General features: G+C 37.4%; 1 protein-coding gene across 1 annotated transcript in view; it reads right to left on the bottom strand.

Moving 5' to 3' along the window:
* Window positions 1–25,240, bottom strand: part of GPM6A (glycoprotein M6A) — a 1,151,487-nt gene that overhangs the window by 127,651 nt on the left and 998,596 nt on the right. The window contains exon 6 of the mRNA XM_044062515.1: window positions 5,641–5,706. Coding sequence (XP_043918450.1) covers window positions 5,641–5,706 — 66 coding nt within the window. The remainder of the gene's footprint in view (window positions 1–5,640; window positions 5,707–25,240) is intronic.

A 25,240-nucleotide genomic window follows, 5' to 3' on the forward strand; every position in this document is an offset into this window, starting at 1 on the left:
TATGGGCTATCCAGGAATGAAACTCAGTGATTTTGTTACTTAGGCTTTGGATGTTTAGACAGTATATTGTCATGTGCTTGACTAGGTATGGGTTTGTTGTTTGAGGGTGGTTGAGAGTATTTGGGGAGGGAGTAGCTGTGAGATTATTTTGGGAGGGGAGGGGGCTAGGATTAGGGTGGATGTCCCCAGATATGAGTAAGTTGGAGATGTGTATAGAGTCTGAAGTAATATAATGAAGAAGTTTGTGTAACTTGGGTCTAGGTTTAGAATATAGCATTCTATTTTAAAACAACTGCTTCACATTTAATGGTTTCCAACTCAAAACTACAATATTTTTTATATGTTACCCAAAATACACAAGTATTCCAAAAATCCACATGGGAGACCTATAGTTTCAGATACAGACCCTTCTCTACTTTTTTAACTAAATATCTGAAGTCTTTACTATAAGGCCTAGTTTACAGGATACTATCCAAATTTCTACAGATACTGGAGGAATATCAACTGGAGCAGCAATAGCTTAGGGCCACTTCCGATGTACAGTCTTTGGATACAGATATATCCCACTGAGAAGGCTTAACAGACATTGATTTTTGGTAAACTAGGGACAATATTTATCCTCCAGGTTTTAACATACTTCTGATTTATTTAACAAAACTTGTTCTTACAAATAATGTTTTTTTTTTTTATTATAACCAAGAATGTTTTCTACAGGTTAAAGGTATGGCAATGGGGGCTTCCTTTACCCCAATATATGCAGACAAGTTTATGGATTATGCTGAAAAGATCATTATGATAATAGCCATAATATATTTTTTGAATGCAATGGATATGTGGTGATTTCCTGATGACTGTTGGCTTATATGGACTTTGGCTCTGATTGATTGGAAAGAAGTGTTTCAATGTTTGAATGACTACTTTTGGGATTTACATTTTGGTGCTGAATTTCACCAAGATACAATTTATTTTTAGATATGAAGGTGATAAAAATTCAGATGATACTAAACATGCTACAGTATGCAGAAACATTCATAAAAGTTCTTTAATTCAAAGAGTTGTCATCCCTCTTCTGTTATTAACAACATTCCTAAGTCTCAGTTTTTTACAATTTAAATGTATTTGAGATTCAGATTTCGATCAACAAATGCAAGATCTTACACAAAGATTTATTGATGGATGTTATGATTATATATCTATTTTTCCAGCTAAAGGTCAAGTTCAAAGGAGTAGATGAGCAGATTTACTAAACAAACCTCTTATTGAAACCAAGAATACACAAGTATCTTTTAAACAGATGATTAATCAAGTATAACCACAACGAAATATCTCGAAAATAATATATAACAACCAAGAAAATGACCAGTGAAAAACAGCTCTACTTTCCAAATATACACTATTTATTGTAAGAACAAGATTCTCTAGCGCCTCGGCCTTAGCCTTTACAGAGTAAAACTTTCATTGCTAAAAAAAACCCTCCTTTTATATTCAATTCAAGCAAACCTCAATTAATCAATTTACATATTAATTATTAAAATACATTCCATTACATTCTTAAAGTTAAAAAGATGATTAATCAATATTATGTTAAAGACATGACATTGTTATGTACTGTTAGCTAACCAGGATGTAGCTGTTGTTGTGTCTAAGTACTGTTACTTTAGTTATAAAAGGAGATTACCTATAGAGTAAGTTTTGAATAATTATTCTAAACAGAAACTCAAAACATGAAATAGACAGAAAATTAACTTGGAAGGCAATAAATTAAGTGGTTGCACTCCTTGTGGCCATTGCTCCTGTTGCTCAGTTGTTACGAAAATCAGGGAATTTTCTCCAGCTAGGAGTTCAATTTTTTTACATATATTTAATTACTTGTGATACCTAATGGATTATTTATTTTGCAATATGTACATATTCAGTTTTATATGTGGGTCAAACATTCAGAAGGTTTTGGTTGTGTATTAGAGAACATTTGAGTGATATAAAATGCAGAAAACCTAACAGTGTTTTATCATAGCACACAAGTACACAACCTACTGCCTCTTTTAGGTTTATAAGTATAGATAAAATAATTTATAAAACACCTAACAGCTTAGGGTGGCATGATAATATTACAAAAAAGAGATATTTTGAATGATTAAGTTTGATTCTTTAATTTATCCACAATTTAATGAATATTGGTAAAAATATTAATATTACTTATAGTTATTAATGTGGTACTATATCTCTTTAAAATTTGTGTATTTAATGATGTTATTTCCTTGTAATTTATGTACTAAAGAAGGTGGGATATGCTGATACGAGCACACTGCATGGATAGTGGGAGGAGGACTAAATACAAAGAAGCTGTCAATTTCAATATCACAAGAGGAGAACTGGAAGGGAAACAACCATAGACAAGAGATCATGATTAGATTTTGCATCTGATACTCTAAAGGGTTCAAATTTCAAATGCATACAGGTGTTGGTGAGGGAAGATGTACTGCAACTGTGACTGTAATCCAGAGGACCGTGTGTGTGTGTGTGAGGAAACAGAACACATAGCAAAGGCTACCTACTCTGTCAGAAATTAATCATTCATGGGTTATGTATTTGATGTTGTGGTTCTTTTGACATGAATTCTAGCCTATGTTTTCTTTGTAGTGTGTCAGAGCAGCCTCCGTAGCTAAAAGGTGGAATCAATTGTCAGGATAGAACCTGTGAAGGCAGCTTCATAATATTTTTTTTTAACTGTAAATGTCCTGAACTGTAAACAGTATCATGGTTTCTTTGCAGCAATGTTATACCTACAATTCAAAACAGAGCATTCTAGACTTCTAGGGTTTGTTCGTACACACAAACCATGATTCCAACACATACATCCCTCAAACAAGCATAAGAATGACCAATTATGTTATCAGGTCTTCTGTAACTCTACTCAATTATTGTTAGACAATTACAGAATGCCTTTCATGATGTACTGTTATATATGTTTATATTATATGCCAAGGGTGAAGTAACAATGATTTCTCAGGAGCACATAATATAAGTACAGGATTTGTCTGCTCATTACAGTCATTTACCATATAACAGTACAAGGAAGACACTACTCAGAGCGTAAAATTAAACAGATTGTACAACTGCACGACTGCCCTTCCCAAATCACCCATATTATTGCTGTATGCGCTGCAATGGTACCAACAGAATGAAAAAATATTTTATGTAAACATGTCTTTTAAAATAATATTAAACCATGCTGATGTCTTTTCCAAGCATCTTACTTTTACAAATTATTTGGAGTTACACTGCTGATGTTAATAGCTGCAATTAGGCTAAAAACAAAAATGAAAATTATAGAATATCTTTTTATTTTTCAGATTTGTTATCTACTCAGACTATTTCTGAGCCCACAAAGAAAAAATATGTTATTGTAGGTACTGGGCAATGATGTATACACATCAGCAAAACAATACGAGTGAAAATATACATCTTTAGAAGAACAGCGTCCTACTTATATTAAGTATTCACTTCTACATCATCACTTACGTTACTTTGTAGTGTTCCACATATATAACTAGTTTTAAAAATTGTCCAAAAGTTTTAAAAATGATCTTTCTAGGAATTAAAGGTCTCCTACAGCTTTCTGTTTCTTCTATTAACATGCTAATTTACATAAACAGTCATTGTGGGTACAGTCTTTTATAATGTTACGGGGTTCAGCTCCAGGAAATATTTCAAAGGGCCTTTGTTCTCAACAAAATAAAATGCAAAACAAGGCACTCTTTATATCAAAAGTTGATAAACTGTTACCGCACATGCAAGGAGATTATGGCCAGCTCTAACAGTTCATGGGCATTTGATATAGAAAGTGCAGCAAAATAATTTAAAATGTGTTAAATAATGACTTACTTGTAGATAAAATCTAAATGTACAATGAGAATAAGGAAGAAACATGCAATGGAACAACTTCCATTACAGCAAAAAAACACCATTCTGCCTGACTTATGCTGAACACCAAATCTTTATTTAAATTACCAAAACCCATGCACTACAAATAGTACAATTAGGTGTAAAGATTACAAGGGAAATATTCTCCCTGAATTAAGTACTGAAAATTATTATATAATAATAAACTTCTCTCTCAAAAATAATTCATTAGACATTTTGGTAAAATTAGTTTCTATCTACTGTGCTCTAGGTTGAAGTGTTGCCTTACAAAACATCTCTTATAAATATACAGCAACATGTGTGTGTGTGTGTGTGTGTGTGTGTGTGTGTGTGTGTGTGTGTGTGTGTGTGTGTATATATATATATATATATATAAAAAACTGTGATAAAAGCAGGTCTATGCACAGACAGCCAAAACAGACACACACTCACTCAATCAGGGAGGGCTGATGTACCCAAAATTCTTTACAGCTACATCAGATTTCCCATAATTTAAAAATTAATTCCAAAAATTCCAAGTTCAATTACTGTTTGTAAGCAGAATTTGATTACTGTGAACATCTTCAAAATTGCTTTTATGTTGCAACTGCCTTAACTTTTTTTTATATCCTTTATGCCTCCATGCCTGACAGCCAGGAATCTTCCTCAATATATCTTTAGCCCATTCATTTCCCCCAAAATGGGTATCCCCAGGACTGGGGTGAGAACCAGCCTGGTGGTCCATCCTTCAGGCAGCCATGATAGTGATTCATCTGTATTCCAAAAATTAAAGGTATTTTGATTAGGGCCTTAAGCCCACCCACAGTGGGTAATGTGAGTATCCACATGACCACAGGATATCGTACAGCCTTCCCCTTGTGTGTGTTTCTACCCAGAAGCTATCAGTGCTGCCATCACCAATTTAGGATTGGCAAGCCCAATTACCTGGTTCCAATCATTTCAGTGCATGCAAGACTCTGCTTACAAATCAGTAATCATCTGACTACAGGCACTGCTCCCTTCCTCAGAATGGGAAAGCCAATCACTACCCTCCTTCTCCTCTAGTGCTTCAGCTGCCATGTTATTTAGAGTCTTCTGGTCATTGTCAGAATGTTATCCCTCTATGCCACATAGCCAGGTGAAAGTTACTTTAATATATATCCTGGATAAACCTCTTTTGGTATTAGAGATTAAATTATACCAATCAAAAGAAGGGTGACACTTAGTGAAAAGCAGGGTGCCATACAGTACTCATTATAGCCATTGCTAACAGGACTCTGTGTTCTTGTATCAGAAGTATAAAAAGAGGACACATTACAGATGTGTAGATATGCTGAGAAGGCTAGTACAAGAAGCCTTTCAGAAATCTTGGCACGAACATCTGAGAAATAAAGCATCATGTAAGCTGATTCAGATTCTAGGGATGGCACAGCCTTCAATTTATAGTCTGCTAAAGGCTATTAATAGTACAAAAGAAACAGTGCTGTTAAATTAATAAGGTAATGATGGATATCCTAAATCTGCTGTAAGGCTGAACTCACTAATCTGCTCATTTTATCAGCAGAAGCATTTTCTTAAAGCAAGCATTTTAATTATATCTCAATTTCTGTCTGACTGCTGCAGATAAATAAAGTGCAATTGTGAAAGAACCAAAATGCTGAACATTTCAAATATGGATTGTTAATGTGTCCATGCCTACAAGGAAACCAACTCACGACCCCCTCCCCCAGCACTTACCATAGCAATGACCGCCGCTCCAGCTCCAGCCAAGGCAACAATAAACAGGTGGAATGTCATGTTCAGCTGTAAGAAGAGGAAGAAAAATTAATTTGATCTATGGAGCAGAAAGGCTTAATTCAAGAACTGACAAGAAACACAGAATAAATCATACTACTAAATAAATTTACCAGTATAAAGAACACAAACAGAAGGCTATGTATCTACAACTTAATGCCTGATCTCTTGCATTCAGATCACAAGCTTTTTAATTTGCTTACATGCAATTGCCTTTATCTTCAATTAGGATGCAGCTTTGTGTACCATGTAAAAAACTTTCACTTTCATGAAAAAGGTCCAGTCTGCAATTAGTCAGTGACTTGGATCTATGTCTACACTATGTCTTTACTAGTCCTCAAAATAACTAGAATGCTTAGCATCAAGTTCACACTGTTACCATTCCACAGCTAATCTACAGAATTTTTGTGTTGAAAATATTACCCACGTTGCTTGATATTCACCAAATAACTTGTAAGATAACTTGGAATGTGCTAACCAGATGGTGTCATTGTCACGAAACCTGGTAGGGGAAGTGGATAAAAACTATTTTATGAGCTACGACTTGTTAAACTTGAGAGTAACTGAAACGAGAGAGAATATGAAACAAGTGAACAAATACCAAAGTCTGTATCAAGCAGTTTTTTAGCAGTGGAGATAAATTTCACAGCCATTAGACTTGCAAGTTTGAAGTCTTACAACAGTTATTTATTGATTTTAACCAGGTAGGTGTTCAGGTTGCAAGGCCGTTTTTAGCCTTGACTTGGGCTTAGTAATGGACAACAATGTTGCACTGTCCAAACATAAAGCAGCAAAGACTGCATAAGAACACACATTATATTTTGATAAATGAGCTGTCTGACTAGGCCAGGCAATTTCTCAGTACTGCTATGATGTGCAAATGAACATCACAAAACTGTGCATATTGTACTGAAGTTCTCCCCACATCTGTTTGGATAGTGATGCCCCCCCCCCCCACACACACACACACACACTAGGTGTTTCCCATGACCTAAGTCTGTATGAGTAGTGCCTTTCTCTAGAACTGATTTCTCAGTTAAAGGGCTACTGCTGAAAGGAACTGTGGTAAATGACATTGCCCACCAATTTCCTTTAGTTCCTAACACCACCAACTCCTATTTAACACATCTTAAGCAGTTTGGTTTATAGCTGACTTAGAGTTACCACCAAGGGTATGAGCAAACATATTAAAGCATGTACACTATTGTGAGTTAAACTTAATCTGGTTTTCATATGGGTTCTGATATTATGATGCAACTCAAACAGTATTGCTTCTGTAGTTTTCTTATGTAGGTTTCAGTTATGGCTGATAATACTCTACTTGAATCTCATCCTATGAGCAAATTCCATATGTTCATGTTATCCTCCTAAGCATAAAACATTCTCTGGATTTTACACAGCCAATGCCATGGTACAGAGAGGGATAACACCCTTACTACATTCCAGATGATGTTGCTTTGATTAAACGTCTGAGGAACTGGCAGGGATGGATGGGCATGCCTGTCCGAGGAAGAAGGAATGTCCATATATGCACTCCCTGAAGGGAGTTGTCATTCATGAAGGAAGAAGTATCCCTCAGATGACTATGGGGTGGGCATAGCAAAAGGGACAAGAAGGTAGGTCATATTACTTCCACACACACAAAAAACAACAAAAAAAAAAAACAGAAAACAAAAAAATCAACCTCATGAAAGTAATTGTCTATGAGAACTCCAGGAGATCCTTGGGTTCCACACCAGCTCCATCCAGAGGCATTGGTTAGAGGCTGGAAAGCAAGGAGGAGGATATAAAAATGTCTTGATATTACAAATGCAGTGCCTTTTTTCACTAGAGTATGTGCTGAAACGTTTTATCAGTGGACTTTTGTTATACAATAATTTATGCATTTCAACAGCAAAATGTTTATCTTTGAAAAGTACTGGCATAATGAATAAAACAAATAAAGGTATATAGTATTTACATAATGTCAGTAATGGAGCATAGGTCATCTTATTTATAATCAATCTAAACTTATTAGTAAAAGCAATAAGAATAAATAATCCATGAGATCAGACAAAGTCATTCTCTGTGGCTCTGCTTCAAAAACGTAGCTGAACAGAGCTAATTGTAGATAATTTTGCATATTGTACCTAGTCAGCCACTGTACCTAGATAGCACATGCATATAGGTTACTGAGCACGTGCAACATAGTGCCATTTTGTAAAGTCAGTCAGAGTGAATGCAGGCATGAACGGAGATGCACATGCTAGTGGGATTATAGTAATGAGTCAGTCAGTTAGCTTAAATATATGCTCCAGTTACAGCTCCTGATGTGTTTATATACAATAAACAACCTGAACAGTGCCTCAGTGTCTCATTTTAATACAAGAAACATGTGGCATGGTGCCAGAATGGGATCCGAACTGAAACAACTCGCGAACCATGAGGCAAGCAGTTAGAAGTGGAGAAATATACAGCAGCCAACTTGCAAACAGGTCAGTGGTTATTCAAAGTCACCTAAACTCTTTTAAATGATTTTTTCAGTCACTGAATAAGTGGCAAAGCATTCAAAACATTTGAAATAATTACACAGATAAACAAAATATTTGAAATTGCGACATACTGAAAAAAGTATTTAAAATAAATACAAAAGTGTTTAAAATAATCTCTGAAGTGTTAAAATGTACAAAAAGGCTAAAATGTCCACTTTTTTGCAATGTACTACGTTTTCACATTAACTGAAACTTCTAGTGGTATCTGAAGTGTATGGAGTGTTCGCAGTGTTAAAGTGAAGCCTTTTCAGAGAGACTGTTGTGCATTTGGACATAATTACAAGTACCTGGTCTATGCTTATATTTAATTGAATTTTGTTGTTATGGCAGAGGGATATCATAGACCTGGACCACTAGTGTTTGCTAATAATATTGCTGAGAACTGGCGACTGTTTGAGCAAGAATATATTTTCATACAGGCTGCATCTTCTGATAAAAACGCATGTACAAGAGCATTCATACTTCTTAATTTAGCTGGCTCAGATGCCATTGAGAGGGGACATTCATTTCTGTATGCACCTGCTGTGTATGCAGAGGAGGGGGAAAACAGCTGTACAGTGATAAGGTGGAAATGCAATGCAGGAAGACCCTGAGTGCTTAAAATGTAAATTTAGAGATATTTGTAACCCTCCAATGACTATTACAATGAAAAGGCACATGATTTACACAAGAAATCAAAAGCCTGGGGAAACTATAGCAGCATAAATTACTAACTTAAGAAATAAAACAAAAATGTGCAGATATGGTGATCTGAGAGAGGAGTTGATAAAATACAGGATTGTGTGTGTGGAGTTAATAATGATGCAGTGAGAAAGACTTTGCTTCAAGACAGTGATTCAATGTTGAGCAAAGCTATTGAGACTTATCAAATATATGAGCTTAAAGAAAAGCACACAAATATGCTTACAAATGAAAAAAAACCTGCAAGCAGTGTCTGCCAGAGTGAATGCTGATAGTGCACAACATAAAGCTAAGATGAAAAAGAAATATAAACCAAATGGGGCCACAATACCCAACCTTATTGTTAGTTGTTGTAATTGCGGAAGCAGTTGTGAAGTAAATAATACACTGTCATCTGTGTTAACACGTCTGGCAAGAGATTTGTTTATATTATCAGATTAACTTGTATTGTATGCCAGCATGTCTAATTGTGAAAATGTAAATATGTTTTTAAAATGTTGAGTATCTCCCTGTTCATACAAAATGTTTAAAGAATCTGTCAGTGTTTTGATACATTTTTAATTGAACATGTTTGTGAGGGAAATTCAAAAATACAAACTGTCTGTAGAGAATCAGCTGAACAGTAGGTGATGTCATTAGAATGTTTCTGGTTACTAGGTGATTATTTGAACAGTTGGCTGACAGGAAAAATAACTTTTTTTGAACATCTGACTGTTATTTTTAAAATAAAACAGTTGAGACTGCTAAACTGGATTATATAAGAAAGACTGCTAAAGTCAGTTGCTGGACAGTTTGTGAAGAGCAATAGTTGAGAGTTGCACTCAGTTACTGTGTTTTGCAGAAGAAACCAGGAAAAATGATTCACCAAAAAGTGTAAGCCTGGCTTTGTCTTGCTGTTATGTTTTAGATTAGATCAGGGACAGTATTCTCGAGTTAGATTAGGAAAGTTTAGTTATTTTGATAGAATTTTTCAAAAATGATGGTCTTCTGTCCTACAGTTCAATTTTATATTTCTGGTGACAGAATTCTGGTGTTTATTAAAAGTTATTGATTTACATTCTTGTAACCATTTTACTTATTATTATTTTTTTTTCATTACTTTACATTGTGGCTAGACAATTAGTGTGTTCTTTAAAGATTACAGAGTGCTTATACATGTTTGATACTCCCCAGGTCACCTCAAATGCCTGGCTGTTTCTGGTAATAGCAATAATTTATTTTGATATTTAATTTTTAATAACCAATCACCCTTTGAAGGGCATGTAGACCGATCTGACTCTGGTGGCAGTGTTTACTATTTGTATTTGGGAGGGGACACAGCTGGAAATCCCGGCTTCCATAAGTGTTTGAGTGTGTGTGAGATTTAAATTTATTTTGAGTATGAGTGAATCAGAGATCTTAAACTGGAACACATTGCTCTGAAGTGTATGATAACAGATTACATTTGGGGTGGACAGAAGTATATAGTCCTGTCCTAGGAAAACGGAGCATATTCCTGTTGTGCTCTTAAGTAAAATTGTGGAATTTTACTCTTGTGTGCTCTGGTGTTTTCTGTGATGCTCCCACACTGGAGTCAGTGGTGAGGATTGAGGCTCCTTAATTATTGACCTAGGTTTTAAGTGGGGGCATCACATTATTGTTGGCAATCTGGTGGGATATTAGCTGGATGTTAAATCAGTCATGAATCTAAGCAAGAAAAGTGCTTAGCTTTTGGTCAGCTGTGTCATAAATGTAAAATGTGGAATTATTTTAAAAGGCTTTGCAAGTATAAAGTGGCATATACTTTTATTAAAAGAAAGCATCTGAAGAAGTAAGTAGATCAGATAGAGAGCTGTGAGCACACTTTCTCTGTCGATGGTGTCTCTGTAATTGCTGAAACAGTTAACACAGTAGATTATCAGTTGGCAGCAAATAGTGGAATATTTTGTACTATTCGGATTAATGGCGAAACTTGCAAAGCTTAAAGTAGACACTGGATCCAAGTGCAATGTTATATCAGCACAAATGTTTGCCAAAGTAAGAGTTGGTGAGAAACAGGATTCAGCAAATTGTGCAAAACTAGTTATGTATGATAGTGAAGAGATTCAAACTGATGGCACAGTAGTTCTCATATGCCATTTTACTGGGAACAGCTATGACTTGCAGTTTTACATAGTCAAAAGACACATGCAGTCACTGTTAGGCCTCAAAGACAATCTGAGAATGTGACTGATTTCATTTAATAAACAGATCCACCATATAAGTCTGAACAAGAGTGATAGTTTTACACAGAACATTTTTAGTGAATATGTTGATATTTTCAAAGACAAGCTTGGCAAAATTCCAGTCACATATTTCATGAAGTCAAACCATGGAGTAATTCCAGTTGTCAGACCAGCAAATAAGGTTTGGTTTTGCAGAGCAAAGTAAAAGCAGAACTTGGCAAAATGGTGAATTTAGGTGTCCTTACTCCAGTAAAAGAACCAAATGAATGGTTATCCTCCATGGTCGTAACTCATAATAAAAGCTCAGATGATATTCAAATATGTACTGATCTGACACTTAAAGCACTTAAATGTCCACATCATCCAATGAGCACAGTAGAAGAAATAGCCACATTCTTGCCAAATGCCACAGTCTTAGATGCAAAAAGTTCCTTTTGTCAAATTTCGCTGGATCACAAATCTTCACTGTTAACCACTTGCAGTACACCATTTGGAAGATACAGATTCTTGAGAATGCAATATGGGATAAATTTTGCCAGTGAAGTATTTCAATATGCAATAGAACAAATTTTTTTATGTTTATCCATCTACTATTATAGTAGACATCATTAGTGTACTGGGCAATGGTGAAGTAGAACATGACAGAAATCTCAAGAAAGTTCTAGACCATGCTTGTGAAGTAAATCTTAAACTGAATCCTCAGAAATGTAAATCCAAAGTGAAAGAAATTACTTATGTGGGCCATTTGTTTATCAGTTCTGGCTTACAACCAGATCCGTCTAAGCAAGTAGCAATTCTTGAGATGCCAGTTCTAGAAAACGTCACAGCTTTACAAGATTTTCTTGGTATGGTCTACTATTTAGGAAAGTTCATCCCAGACCTCAGTGAGCATTCAGCACCCTTACATGAGGTGACACTCAAAAATGTAAACTGGTCCTTGTTGGAACAACACCAAAAAGCATTTGATATTCTGAAACAGAAAACTGCCAGTCCACCTACAATGAGATGTGTTGATGTTCACAAACCTGTAACTCTTTCATGTGATGCTTCAAAGTATGGTGGTGCAGCATGTCTTCGAGAAGGCACACCAGTAGCCTATGCATCCAGAACTTTAACCCAAATTGAAATGTAGTATGCACAAATACAAAAAGGGCTTTAGGCAGTAATGTTGACATGTTCAAAGTTTAATGATTATATTTATGACAAACCTGTTCAAATAGAGACTGATCACCAACCTCTACTGACAATTCTCAAAAAGCCAGTACATGCAAGCCCCAGCATGCCTGCAACACATAATGTTAAAATTGAAAAAGTACAATTTCAGTACAGTCTGTACTAAATGCAGACATCCATACCTTGCTGATGTTTTGTTGAGGGCACCCACACAAACAACAGAACAGCATGTCATCGAGAAAGCAGACTTTGAAATCATGGAAGTCAAAAATGTTTCCTCATCACATCTTGATGAACTCAGAAATCACACAGCTTCAAATCCAATTCATCAGAAGCTGTAACATGTTATCAGTCAAGTATGGCCATCATGACAAACTAGTTTATCACTTGACATGTAGAAGTATTTTTCTTACAGAGATGAGCTCATCAGGATGGAAGATGGAATCATCATGAAAGGTCCTAAAGTTGTCATTTCTTCAGCAGTACAAAAGTTTGCATCAAGGTCACCCGGGTACTGATTCAACCAAAAGAAGGGCAAGAGGCATAGTGTTTTGGCCTTCTATGTCAAAAGATATAGAGAAGGCAAATCTAGCATGTTCAATTTGCAATAGTACTAAATTGCACCAATAAAAAGAACCACTTCAGCCAAACCAGATTCCTGAATTACCATGGTCAACGGTTGCTACTGATATTTTCGAATGGAATGGTCAGCACTACTTAGTGTTAGTAGAGTCCTACTCAAATTGGTTTTAAATTGACCTTCTTCCTAAATAATGTCTAGTAATGTCATTATGAAACTGGAGAGACATTTTCTCCATGGTAGTCCACACGAAGTCATTTATGATGATGGTGCATCTGGACTTTTTCCAGGTTACTAGTAGTCCTGTGTATCCACAAGTCCAATGGATTAGCTGACTGTGCAGTTCAAAGTGCAAAACATTTGTTGTAGAAATCCAAGAGAGATGGTACTAATGTTTTTCTTAAGTTACTCAATCTCAGACACATTCCCTTGAGATAACTTGCTTGGTTCACCTGCTCAGAGATTAACGTCCAGACAGGTAAGAACAACTTTACTGATCAGTAAATAATTGTTAGTACCAAATGTAAAGAACAACAGAATGGTCAAGGTTCATAGTTTCATAGATGTTTACTTGGCTAATGACCACAATGGCCATTTCAAGCCTAGCCATGCATCCCACATCTCTGACAAGTTCTGATACCCTTGATAAATGTAAGCAGTGGCTTGGGAGATGAAACATTTATAATCAGGGCCCTGAGAGATGAACCATTTTCAGGTTGCCTGTGTCCATTAGAGACAAAGCTGCCAAACCAGGAATGAATTTCCTGTACCCATCCAATTGTGCAGGTTGCACTTGAAATGGGCTAGGGAGGAACTCTGATTCACATGGATGGGGAGCCTGTTCCAGAGATGGGATAATCTCTGGGGATACATACCTTTCTCTCCAGCATGTCCTGTTTATATCACAGGCAAGGTTTCCCTTTAACTTTTGAGAAAATGTTAGTTACAAAAATTGTACTATGGTAAGTCCAGCAAACATCTTAAACCATTAAAACAAGGAGAAGTTGTGAGAATACACATATCTTAATATGACTGACTGGGTATCATCAAAAACTTTTGTGAAGAACCAAGATCTTACATCATACAATCTGATAAAATGGATTGCAGAAGGAATCAAAGAGATATACTACCAGTCTCCGAACCAGTGACACAACAGATTGTCTGTGGCAGAGACGATTTCTCAGAGTTACTCTACACTTGTTCAAATTCCAGAGGACAGTGGATTTCTTTAAGTAATCCTGATGTAATCCCTGAAATTCCAATTGTAAAAGAATCCCCAGAGAATCTCCCTGTTGCTAAACCCAGTCAAAGTTTTTATGTGACCAGATCGGGTAGAATTTCCAAAACCATTTCAAGATGCACAGCAACTTGGACTTGAATTCATTTGTTGTTATATGTTGATGTGATATCTAGCTTGTTAAAAATATATTTTTCTCTCATTGCATGTAGAACAAATCAAAGATGGAGGCTACAGATCATTGTGTGTATTTGTACCTAGTTAGCCACTGTAGCTAGATAGAACATGCATAAGGGTTACTGAGCACATGCAAGATCAGTGCCATTTTATATAGTCAGAGTGAATGCAGGCATGAATGGAGATGCACATGGAAGTGTGTTTGTAGTAATGAGTCAGTCAACTTAAATATATGTTGATGTTATAGCTTCTGATGTGTTTATGTACAATAAACAACTTGAAGCCATCACAGTGCCTTAGTGTCTCATTTGAATACAAGAGACATTTGACATTATTCTCCACATTTTTCCAAACATTTTTGAAAATATTGTGCCCAGCAACAGGATTCAACATATTTTTGTATTTAACTGCATTTATTTAATCAACTAAATCAGTATGTGAGCAGATAAATGCTTCATCTCACCTAGGGAAAAAAAGCTACTTCAGTCCAACGGCAGCAGAAAAATTATCACAGATAATGCATATTGAATATGAACACTTATTGCAATATTAATTTTAAAAGGTTTATATGTCAACACTATCAGCAGTCTGGTCATCTCACAGTTATTTGAGTATAATCAGTTGAGATGGTATTTGCTCATGCCCTGTTGTTTGATCCATACAGAAGTGATTTGATGGTCTTCAAAATCCACTGGTTTTCTTACTTCTTCGAGACTGCAGCCTCCCACAGAAAGAAAGAAAAAATGGCTCTGCGTTTCTTGTTAGTGATGGTTCTTATTCTGAGGTGCAGTAAACTTGGAATGAGAATAATAAAGCAAGGGGATGTCAGTTCCTTGGTGTAAAGGGATGCAGCCCTGATGGTCACCTGAGAGGCCTGCATTTCTGATTAGTGAGCACAGTCTCTGATGAGGTGGTCAGGGGATAGGGGAAGAGTGAAACTTCTGCCAGCATGACTGTCCTGGGGAAAAAGGTAAGGGCTTACCTCAAAGAAGTATGTGCTTATGCAATCCACACTTTGAAATGGACATAACATTAGGTACAGCAGAAAAAAAAAGTCAAGATGGTGTCATACCAAGTGTTCCTACTCTTTTCTGCATACTTCTCCTGAATGGTAAAACTAAGATTTCCCTGCTTGCAAGGTCCCATTCTGAAAAGTTAAATAATATGGTACCAGAGATGTTTATATTTTACACAGTCTCACAGATTCATAGTTATATACTAGGTTAATAGCTGGGGTTTGGTATAATGGTTAAGGTGTTTGACTCACAGACACAAGGTGCAGTGTCTGATTCTCACCTTTGCAAAGGAAACTGGCTAGGCTTAAAATGGCCCATTAAGGCAGCTAGCATAGTAATTAGCTATGAACGTATCCAGACACTATCCCAGGATGCCTTCTAAATACAGTAGAGTCTCCGTTAACCAGCACTCCCAAGCTACCAGCAATTTTGATTGGCTCATATGCCAGTATACAAGCCAATAAAAAATTGCAAAGCAGAGCCTCTTCTGTTCAATGTGAACAGCCCACTGTTCAACAGTGAACAGAAGAGGCTCCACGTTGTGATTTTTAATTGGCTTGTATGCCGGTATATGAGGCAATCAAAAATTGCAAATTGGCTCTCAAGCAACCGGAAACTACACTTAACTGGCATCAACCAATCCCCACAGGTGCTGGTTAAGTGAGATTTAATTGTAATATGAAACATGACCTATCAGGCCCTCTGGAATTATATTTAATTGCAGCCTCCATACAGGCTTTGTGCTTCATTAATAGAGAACAGCAACCGTTATCCCTCTGCCCAAAGGTGGGCCATCTACAGACCAGGGAAACTACAGAACCATAAGTCTCACTGGTCTTATGTGGAAAGCCATGGAAATAATTATCATGGAAATGATCAGTAATGAAACAGTAAACCTCCAGACACTGGACCAACTCACTTCAGTTTTGATAGGGGAAGGTTATGCCTACTCAGCCAGGTGGAATTCTTTGAGAAAAGGTCACCAAAGCAATGGATGACGGCAAAATGGTTCACAAAGCCTAACCTTGACCTGGCCAAGGCATTTGACCCAATAACCCAATCAGGCATTGTTGACAAGCTCAAGAGGTTAGGTACAACCCCGTATGTCACCCGGTGGATAGCCAACTGGCTCACAGACAGGACCCAGGAACTTAGAATTGGGGAATCTACCTCTACAATGAGGTCAGTCACAAGTGGCATCCCTCAGGGATCATCCATTGGGTCGTTCCTTTCTGCCATTTACTTCTCTGAAGTCAAGGCCAATGTCAATGGTCTCTGGCTGACTAACTTTGCAGATGTTTGCAAATTAGGAATGGTCATTGAATCCCACACTAACACAGATGTTCTTCAGGAAGGGCTGACACAATAAAACAACTGATGTCAGAGCCATGGACTAAAACAAAATGCCAAGAAATGCATAGTAGTATCTTTCGGGAAGTCATCCACCCTTGGTAACTATCATATTGACAGCAAACCCCTTAAAGTTGACCCAGTACTCAGGGACTTATGGACACACATTGACAGTAATTTAACCTTTGATCATCACATGTCTACAGTAATGAGGAAATACTTTTATTTTTGCGCAACTTATAAACAAAGGTAGGCATATTCAACAACTGGAATGTCCACACAGGTTTCTCACTAAAAGAATGCAGACCAGCTCAATGCCTTATCTTTGTATTCTGTCTACTACTAGCTGCTTAGAAGAGATCTTTGCCTGGCATAAAAGGCATTGTCATATCCCCCTCGGATGGACCTCCGCATATCCACAAAACAAACAGCACCACAATTACCCATTCTAAAGATGTAAATCTTGCCTGTTATATAAACAAAACCTGCTGGAGAGATAGATATGTATCCCAGAGTCTACTTGGTCTTTGGAACAGGCTCCCCATCCATATGAATCAGAGTTCCTCCCTAACTCAATTCATGTGCAATTTGGACAATTGGATGGTGAACAGGAAATTCATCCCTGGTTTAGCAGTTATGTCTCTAATGGACACAGGCAACCTGTAAATGTTTCATCTCCCAGGCCCCTGCTTGTAAATGTTTCATCTCCCAAGCCCCTGCTTACACTTATCAAGGGTACCAGAACTTGTCAGAGATTTAAGATGCATGGCTAGGCTTAAAAAGGCCCCTGTGGTAGTTAGCCTAGTAAACACCTTATGAACCTGTAATGACCAGGGCCTTCATTAGCCTAGCTGTGCAATCCAGCCCAATTGTGTCCCTATGTATCATGGACATTTATTAGGATGAGGTATGTTAGTTAGGATGTTTATGGAGGTTATGTGGGGGAGGTGTGTAAATTTGGGCATTACAGTCTGCCTCTGTCTATCAGACACATGGGGGCCACACCCATGGTTGAATTTATGGTTTCCAATCCATTGGTCAAGATTATGCTTAAATAAGGATAGGGATGGATTATGCTTCACATGGCTAGGGAGTCTATTCCATAGTATTGGGATCCCCTGAGACACACATATTTCTCACCAACATATGTTATTTATGTCAAAAACAAAATTTAAATCCTTCAGTCTATTGCTTCTGATGCTGTTCAGTTTGTAGATATGCAAAAGGTCCATCAGAGCTGGTTCCAATGATGTCTTGTATGCCAGGCATAGATCGCCTCTCAGTGACCTGTAGCAGAAACAGTACAGAGATAGGGCTTCATGGCAATCCATTTAGTATAGTTTATTTATACCCTGGTAATGGAACCTTTGTTAGCATTCCAACTGTTGCGTATGTTTGGTTAGGTACATGCAGAAGGGGGCATTATACTCAATGATGGATCTTATAAGGGCTGAATAAAGTTGTACTATGACTTCCTTGGATCTGGATGCCATGCTGTTGTAAGCTGGGTGACATAGCATGATTTTCTTACTACCTTGGCCACATATTGGTCATATGCCAGATTACTGTTAACATATGTTTCCAGTTCCCTGACTACTGTGTCAACTCTTCAGGTTGTCTTTTCAATGGAGTAGTTAGCCTGTGTGGTAGTTTTACCAAAAGGCACTATAATGCATTTTCTGGCATTGAGTTTTGGTCAATGACTTTGGCACCAGTCATTTGTCTGTGTTAGACCCTCTTCTAAGATGGTTGCGTCATGAAGGAGAATCAATCACAGCTCCCAATCTGGAGTCCTCTCCAAACTTCATCAGTCAAAGGTCTTTGACATTAGCCTTTACCTCTGAAAAGAAGATGCTGAATAGGATCGGTCTCACCACGGAGCCCTGATGTAACCCACTGCTGACTGATCTCTTAGTGGAGATGGTTTCGCCAATCCTGACTTCCTGGGTCCTGTCTATCAGCCAGCTGGCAAATGAGTGAGTTAAGTAGTAGTTTATGCACAGTTCAGTGAGATTGTTAACTATACCTGAGTTGGGTATTGTATTGAATGCCTTAGCCAGGTCAACGTAGGTGGTATGCACTGTTGAAGGTTTTATTTTTTCCAGTTCGGCATCTTATGAAGTCTATGGAATTTTGGCAAAAATGCTATTTAATACAATGTATGTGTTTAGGAGTGTACTGTGTTTTATGTGGCTGGATTAAAGTTTATGAATACCAGTGCCGACTTGGACTTTCCCTGGGTACTTTTGGTTTTGATTCTTAGTTCTTTTTGGTACCTGTTATAACCCTCATTTATGGATAACAAGGACAGAAACTACTTCAAATTAAAATTCAATAAATATTGAAAGAATTTTTATGATAATAATGCAGTTGTCAGGCATTTCATTATGTAATCATCTGCCATGAATTTAAATAAAAGGAGCATCAGTCTTTTAATTTGTCTGAACCTCATTAATCTTTTAATCTGTCTATACAATGTTATACTCTACCATACAGTCTGTACCTCTCAATTATTTCTAATATGCCATATAACTTAGCTTTCCAGTAAATGATTTCCGTATGCATAATGCAGCATTAATAGCTTCTTCTAATAGTCACCTTGCTCTTCCAAATCTCTAAATTACATAGTTCCCTGAACAACAGCTGATTGCGGATTCCACATTAAATTCAAGGAGAACAACTATTTATCAGCAAAACAGAAAAAAAAGGTGAACATTTTTATCATAAAATCATAGGATGTGATACTACAAGTACTTCTTGACAACACTCCCCTTTTGGGTGGGTATTACTGGTGAATACATGACCCTATAGAGGAAATTATGCCTTCCACCTTCAGGCCTTAGAATACCTCTGATTGGCCTGTTTTTCCTCAATAATGTCCAATTGTTTGAACATTATTACTTGCTTAAAAAAAACTTGTTTCTTTGGGCAAGGTAACATGATTCAAAGGCAGCAAGACAGAGCAAAAAAAAAAAAGACCTTAAAAGAAATTGCTGCTGTATTTTTCAGTTAATTAGAAAGAAGGAAATTAATAATTTATAAATAAAAACAGAATTACAAAACACAGAAACTGGTCTGCTGGACAGCTTCCCTGAACTCAGGTTGTATGGTACACTTGACATTAAAACTGCAAGAAATGATACAAAAACATCTAAGCAAACTCATCAATCCAGCCAGCCATAACTCATTTTTTCCCCATTTTTGCACATGGTGTCAGGGTGTCACTTCAACAGTTACAATCATCTAGATTGAATGTTCACTCTGGCAGGGGGCTACAGAAATGTTTATGATAAAATACATTTTTTTTTGTGTTATGGATATATGGATGTGAAGATATGTGAAGGCTGCCAGCCTAGCTAGATAGACTTTTGTGGCTAATTCTAAGTCATTGTAAATATGAATATAATCTACAGGCCTGTCCTCTTAAATGTAAGAAAACCGTGTTAAATGTTGAACTTCAAAAATGTAACCACAGTGCACTCTACTGGAAGAAAGCTGATAAGTCAAGCATTGTATGACTGATCTCAAAGCTCAGAGACATAATGTCTGGACTGAAGAATTCCTTCCATTGTTTTGAGACCAGAGTTAATTGCTAGATTTTACATATATACAATGTCTTTTATTGCTGTAGTTTCCTGACCAAGTGCAAGATCAAAGAAATGTTAAAACTCTGAGTTTCTGTTAGCCTGGGAACCAGAGACGAATGATGAAATCTAAAATGAGTCAGCAGTGATGTATTATTTTTAAGACTTTCTCAGAGAAAGAGAATCAGAAAGCATTTTGGATTTTGTCTGAAGAACATCACACACCACTACTCTGCCTTTGCTCTATATGCAAGTTTATTTAGAAATGTAATTGCTCTTAGAGTTAGATAGGAATTTAGTCAGATTTAGTCTAGCTGTTTTCTATATTTATGTCAGACCATTCCACAGTATTCTTCTTCTTTTTTTGGCTTTTTCCCGGTTAGGGGTCGCCACAGCAGATCACTTGTCCACTCATGATTGGCAGTGGAGTTTTTACAGTGTTGAGTTGCCAGCCCAGCACTCAACCTTCCACAGAAGGCACACAAATGCACGCACTCACACCTAGGGCCAATTTAGTGTCCAATCCACCTACAGCATGTCTTTGGGATGTGGGATGAAACTGGAGCACCTGGAGGAAACCCACGTGACTGCAGGAAGGACATGCAGACTCTGTACAGAAGGGACCCCAGCCAAGGATCGAACCAGAGAACCTCTTGCTGTGAGGCAACAACGCTAACCGCTGCACCACTGTGGCCACCCAGACTATTCTACAGTATTATTTTAAGCATTTTCCTGTGATTTCTGAACTCTTGACTAGCACTGTATTGAACTGAGAAGATTTGTCTTGTGTTTTTATTATTTACTATTAAATATTTTTAAACCTTTCAAATGTGGCTGTCTTGTGTAGAGATAATTTATGCGCTAGAGTACATTGCATGTATATAGTGATACTGTACAAAGCCACTCCAAATAAGCCTTGCTGTTCATCACACTTACTAATTGGATAATAATATTGCACAGTAATAATCAGGCACCCTTTGGAAAGGGTCTTTTTAGTAGCTGGTAAGAGTAGTTGGTGGCAGTGATTACTACCTTATAGTGTGACAGGAGGGGATATAGCTGGTGAACCTGACCCAGCCTTCCCCAGGAGTGTCTGTGTGTTTGTATTTAAACCAAATCTTAAAGTGTGTGTGTGTGTCAGCTACTTGGGCAGGGACATGAGGCACTGGTTGGCCAGAGAGGACACTGGAGGTTTTGGCATGACTACTCAGCTGAGATCTGTACCTTATAGCTGTGCCAGTGAGGAGGTTTATTGGGGATCAGCAGAGAAAGGGAGAAACCAGCCCCAGACTGTAATTTCTGTATGCTCTTAAGGGAAATTGTACTTTACTGTGTGTGTACTTGTTATCCTTCCCAATGTGTACTCTCCTCACTGGTGTTCGGGGTGAGAATTGAGGGTCCTTGATTACAGGGCCAGTGCACAGGCGTCACATTGAATAATATGCTCATTTACTACATGGTACAGTTTTCACCATATAAAATATTTTCCTCATATTTCTAAATAAAAAGGCCCTTCTAAAATGTTTCAAATGTTTCTTTTTTATTACACTGTTCCGAAAGAAAGTTCCACGGAAACAAATATTTTCTTTATGTTTGGTATTCATACAATATAAAAAAGGTAAAAAAAAGAAAGGCAAAGGAGAAGTCTACCAAGGCAGAAGGAATTATATTCACTGCAACAAGTGTTCACCATGTACTTTCCTCCACGTCCAAAACCCTCCACGAAAAAAACCCTAATAGAAAAAAAAGCCCATCACTCTGCACAACATACCATCCACTCAACAACTCATAATACTGAAGACAGTGTACTTATTACAGAAACGCCCTGAATTGTTTCCAAAAACCAACTGATCTACCAACTGATCTGTCAGTCTCCACTGTGTCGATCCTGTCTGTACTTCATTGCATTAGCTCATTATAAGAAAAGGAACTTTACATTGTATGAATATTGTGAATACACTAAGCATACATAGTAACAACAGCCAGTTCCTATTCATACAATATGCCATCTTAGATGTCCATTTTTACATCACTGAGTTCTCAGACATTTCTACACAGGTAATCATTGTTCACGTATTTATATATTAGGGACTTAACCCTCTTTATGAGTTTATACAAAAAGGTGTATATAGCCAATACAGTCTGCACTTTTGAACATATCCATAATATGCCTTACCTCTTAATTTACCTAGTGAATGCTTTCAGTATTTTCATTATCTTGCTCTACCATTGTTTTACAGTTTTGCATGCACTATAATGCAGATTATTAGTCATCCATGACTTGTACATAATCAACATGGCTTCTGGGAATTTTCATATTATAAGTTTGCTGATTAGCACTAACAGTTTTAATGACATGATGTGCATTTTAAATCCAAGTTTAAAGTCAACTCATATTCCCAAATATTCATATTGTGCAGATTAGGTATTTTTTTCTCTAATGATCTCTTATTAATAGTTTCTCAAAATTTTAATCTAACCTCACTCATCTTTAAGGCATGTTCATTGAAGCTAATGCTCATATTCCTTTGTCCCTGCTTCATGCATCCTTATGTATGTCCATCCTTTAAAGCAGTCTTTTAAGCTTTCTTACCAAACCAAACTATTTCACTCTTCCAAGTACAACTGATTAGATTTATTTCTTTAATTTACATCATCTCCTCTCTGGTTACTTTGCACAACAAAATAATTTTCGCCTCTTGCCAGTTTTGGGAAATAGCTCTAATTTTCTTTTTTCTCTGCTAGGCTTAGTTACAAACCAGATAGCTGACCATCATGATTCCCCAAGTGGAATGTGATCATATTATTCCCCATTTCTGGGTGTCCTTAATGAGTGCCTATTTCAGTGAAAACATTGTTTGCTCTGCTCTTTAATATCTACACATTTTTCTCTTCATTTATTGCCCATATGGTGAGGGTATAAAAGCATTCCAAGCCCCACCCAAGCTGAAAGTGGTAACTACGCCGAAGCTTACACTAAAGCCCTGCACAATCACTTGCATAAGTGTATAAATTTGGTTGTATCAGAAAGAAGCAAAGCCAGAGCCCCAAGCAAAAGCAAGCTGCCATGGTGGACATCCAGCATCAACAAACTACAATAAATTCAAAAAGTTGATATCCTAGAAAACAAAGGCAAGCCCCAACAATGGAAGAGCACCCTCCTCAGCCTCAACAGGCAAATAAGACTTCTTGTCAAATCCTCCTAGAGCTCCTTTGGGAGAAACCTAGCAAGTACTGCCAAGGATAACCAAAAGGTCTTTTACAGCTATGTACATAATCTAAAGGATAGGAGCCAAGCATGTGCAGAAGTAGAGGCCAATGTTGTCACACACACTGACCCACAGAGACAGCAAACCTGCTAGCGGATAGGTTTTGAGAAAATTTCACTCCCTTATCACCTCCTAATTTACAACAAGCCTTCCCCAAACTTTCCCACCACCTAAAATATCTGAAGAGCAGGTCCTCAAAGCCATGGCTGAGGCAAAAAATGCAGCCTCTATGGGACCAGATGATATCCAAGACTCTTCTAAACAGGCTAAAACATGAACTAGCATCACCACTAAGTACCCTTTTCAATGAAAGCCTAACCACAGGCTTTGTGTCTGCTGAATGGAGAACAGCTGCAGTTATTCCCCTGCACAAGGGTGGTCTAGCAACAGACCTGGGGAATTAGGGTTGGGAGGGTGGCCTAATGGTTAAGGTGTTTGCCTTAAAACACAAGGTGCAGGGTTTGAGTCTCACAGTGGATAATTGGCGAAGCTTAAAATGGCTCGCAAGGGCAGTTAGCTTAGTACTAACCTATGAACCTATAGACCCATAAAGCCTGACCAGCCTCATCTGTAAGGCCATGAAATGTATCATTATGGACCTCATAAATAAAGACATAGATACCTTCCAAACCTTGGCTTCTACCCAATTCGGCTTCACGAAGGGCAGATCCTGCTCATTAAATCTGGTGGATTTCTTTGAAATAAGCCTCTGGAATAAGCTCCCACTTCACTTGAAGCAGAGCAACCTTGACAATTGGATGGGTGACAGTAATTCACCCTGGGGGTGGCACCTATGTGCCTTATGGACAGGGGTAGGCAGTGTTAATCATATAATTGCTCTGCTAATAATGACCATCTAACTATGGTCAGTTAGGGTACATGGGTTTTTACATGGCTAGGCTTGTAATAACCCTAAGCTATTAGTGTAGTAACCAGTGGCAGTTGGTGCTATTGGACTTTTGGACTGCAGCCCCCCCCCCAGCTGTGGAAAGAAGAAGAAAAAAGAATATTTAAAAAAAAAAATAAAATATTTACTTTTGTAATACTGTCATACTGGCTTGCTTCTGCCAGTAAAATAAATAAATAAATAGTTTCTCCAAATCCGGACTGCTGTAAAAACAGTCTGGATTAAGGAGAGAAGTGGAGGAGTTTGTCATGCCCAGAAATCTATGCAGTTTTGTAACCCCTAATGTGGAAGGGGATCGGACTGCCATGTCCGCAGTCACGTACAAGACGCGGATGGGCTGGATGTTACTGATTGGTTCTCGGCTCTCTTCCCGGGCTTTGTGTGCTGGAAAAAAAAGAGAGCCGAGAGGCAGTCAGTAGCAGACAATACTTTTTGACTGTCACGGAGTTCGAGGACCATCGCATTGGACAAAAATAACTTCTGTCTGCAGCCAGCCACTACTATGAAAGGTAAGAAGTTGTCAAAGGCACATTATGCAGATGCTTTAGTAATAATTATCCTCAGAGTTGTATATCAGAGTTATTATATAATATATATATATATATATATATATATATATATATATATATATATATAGAGAGAGAGAGAGATTGGGGTATGTGAGGGGTTGCTCCCTAACATTGGGGGGGGGGGGGGATTACAGTAGTTGTTTTATCCATGAAAAAAAAGGTAAGTGATATTGTGTAATATCTTGAGTTTTGCTCATAGAGAATCTGATTTGTATATCTACTTGTTTTGCAGTGACTAGTCGTGTGTCAATTAAATTTAATGTGA

The sequence above is a fragment of the Protopterus annectens genome, chromosome 2.part1 (assembly GCF_019279795.1).
Source record: "Protopterus annectens isolate FY-2018-M chromosome 2.part1, PAN1.0, whole genome shotgun sequence".
Classification (NCBI taxonomy): Eukaryota; Metazoa; Chordata; order Ceratodontiformes; family Protopteridae; genus Protopterus; species Protopterus annectens.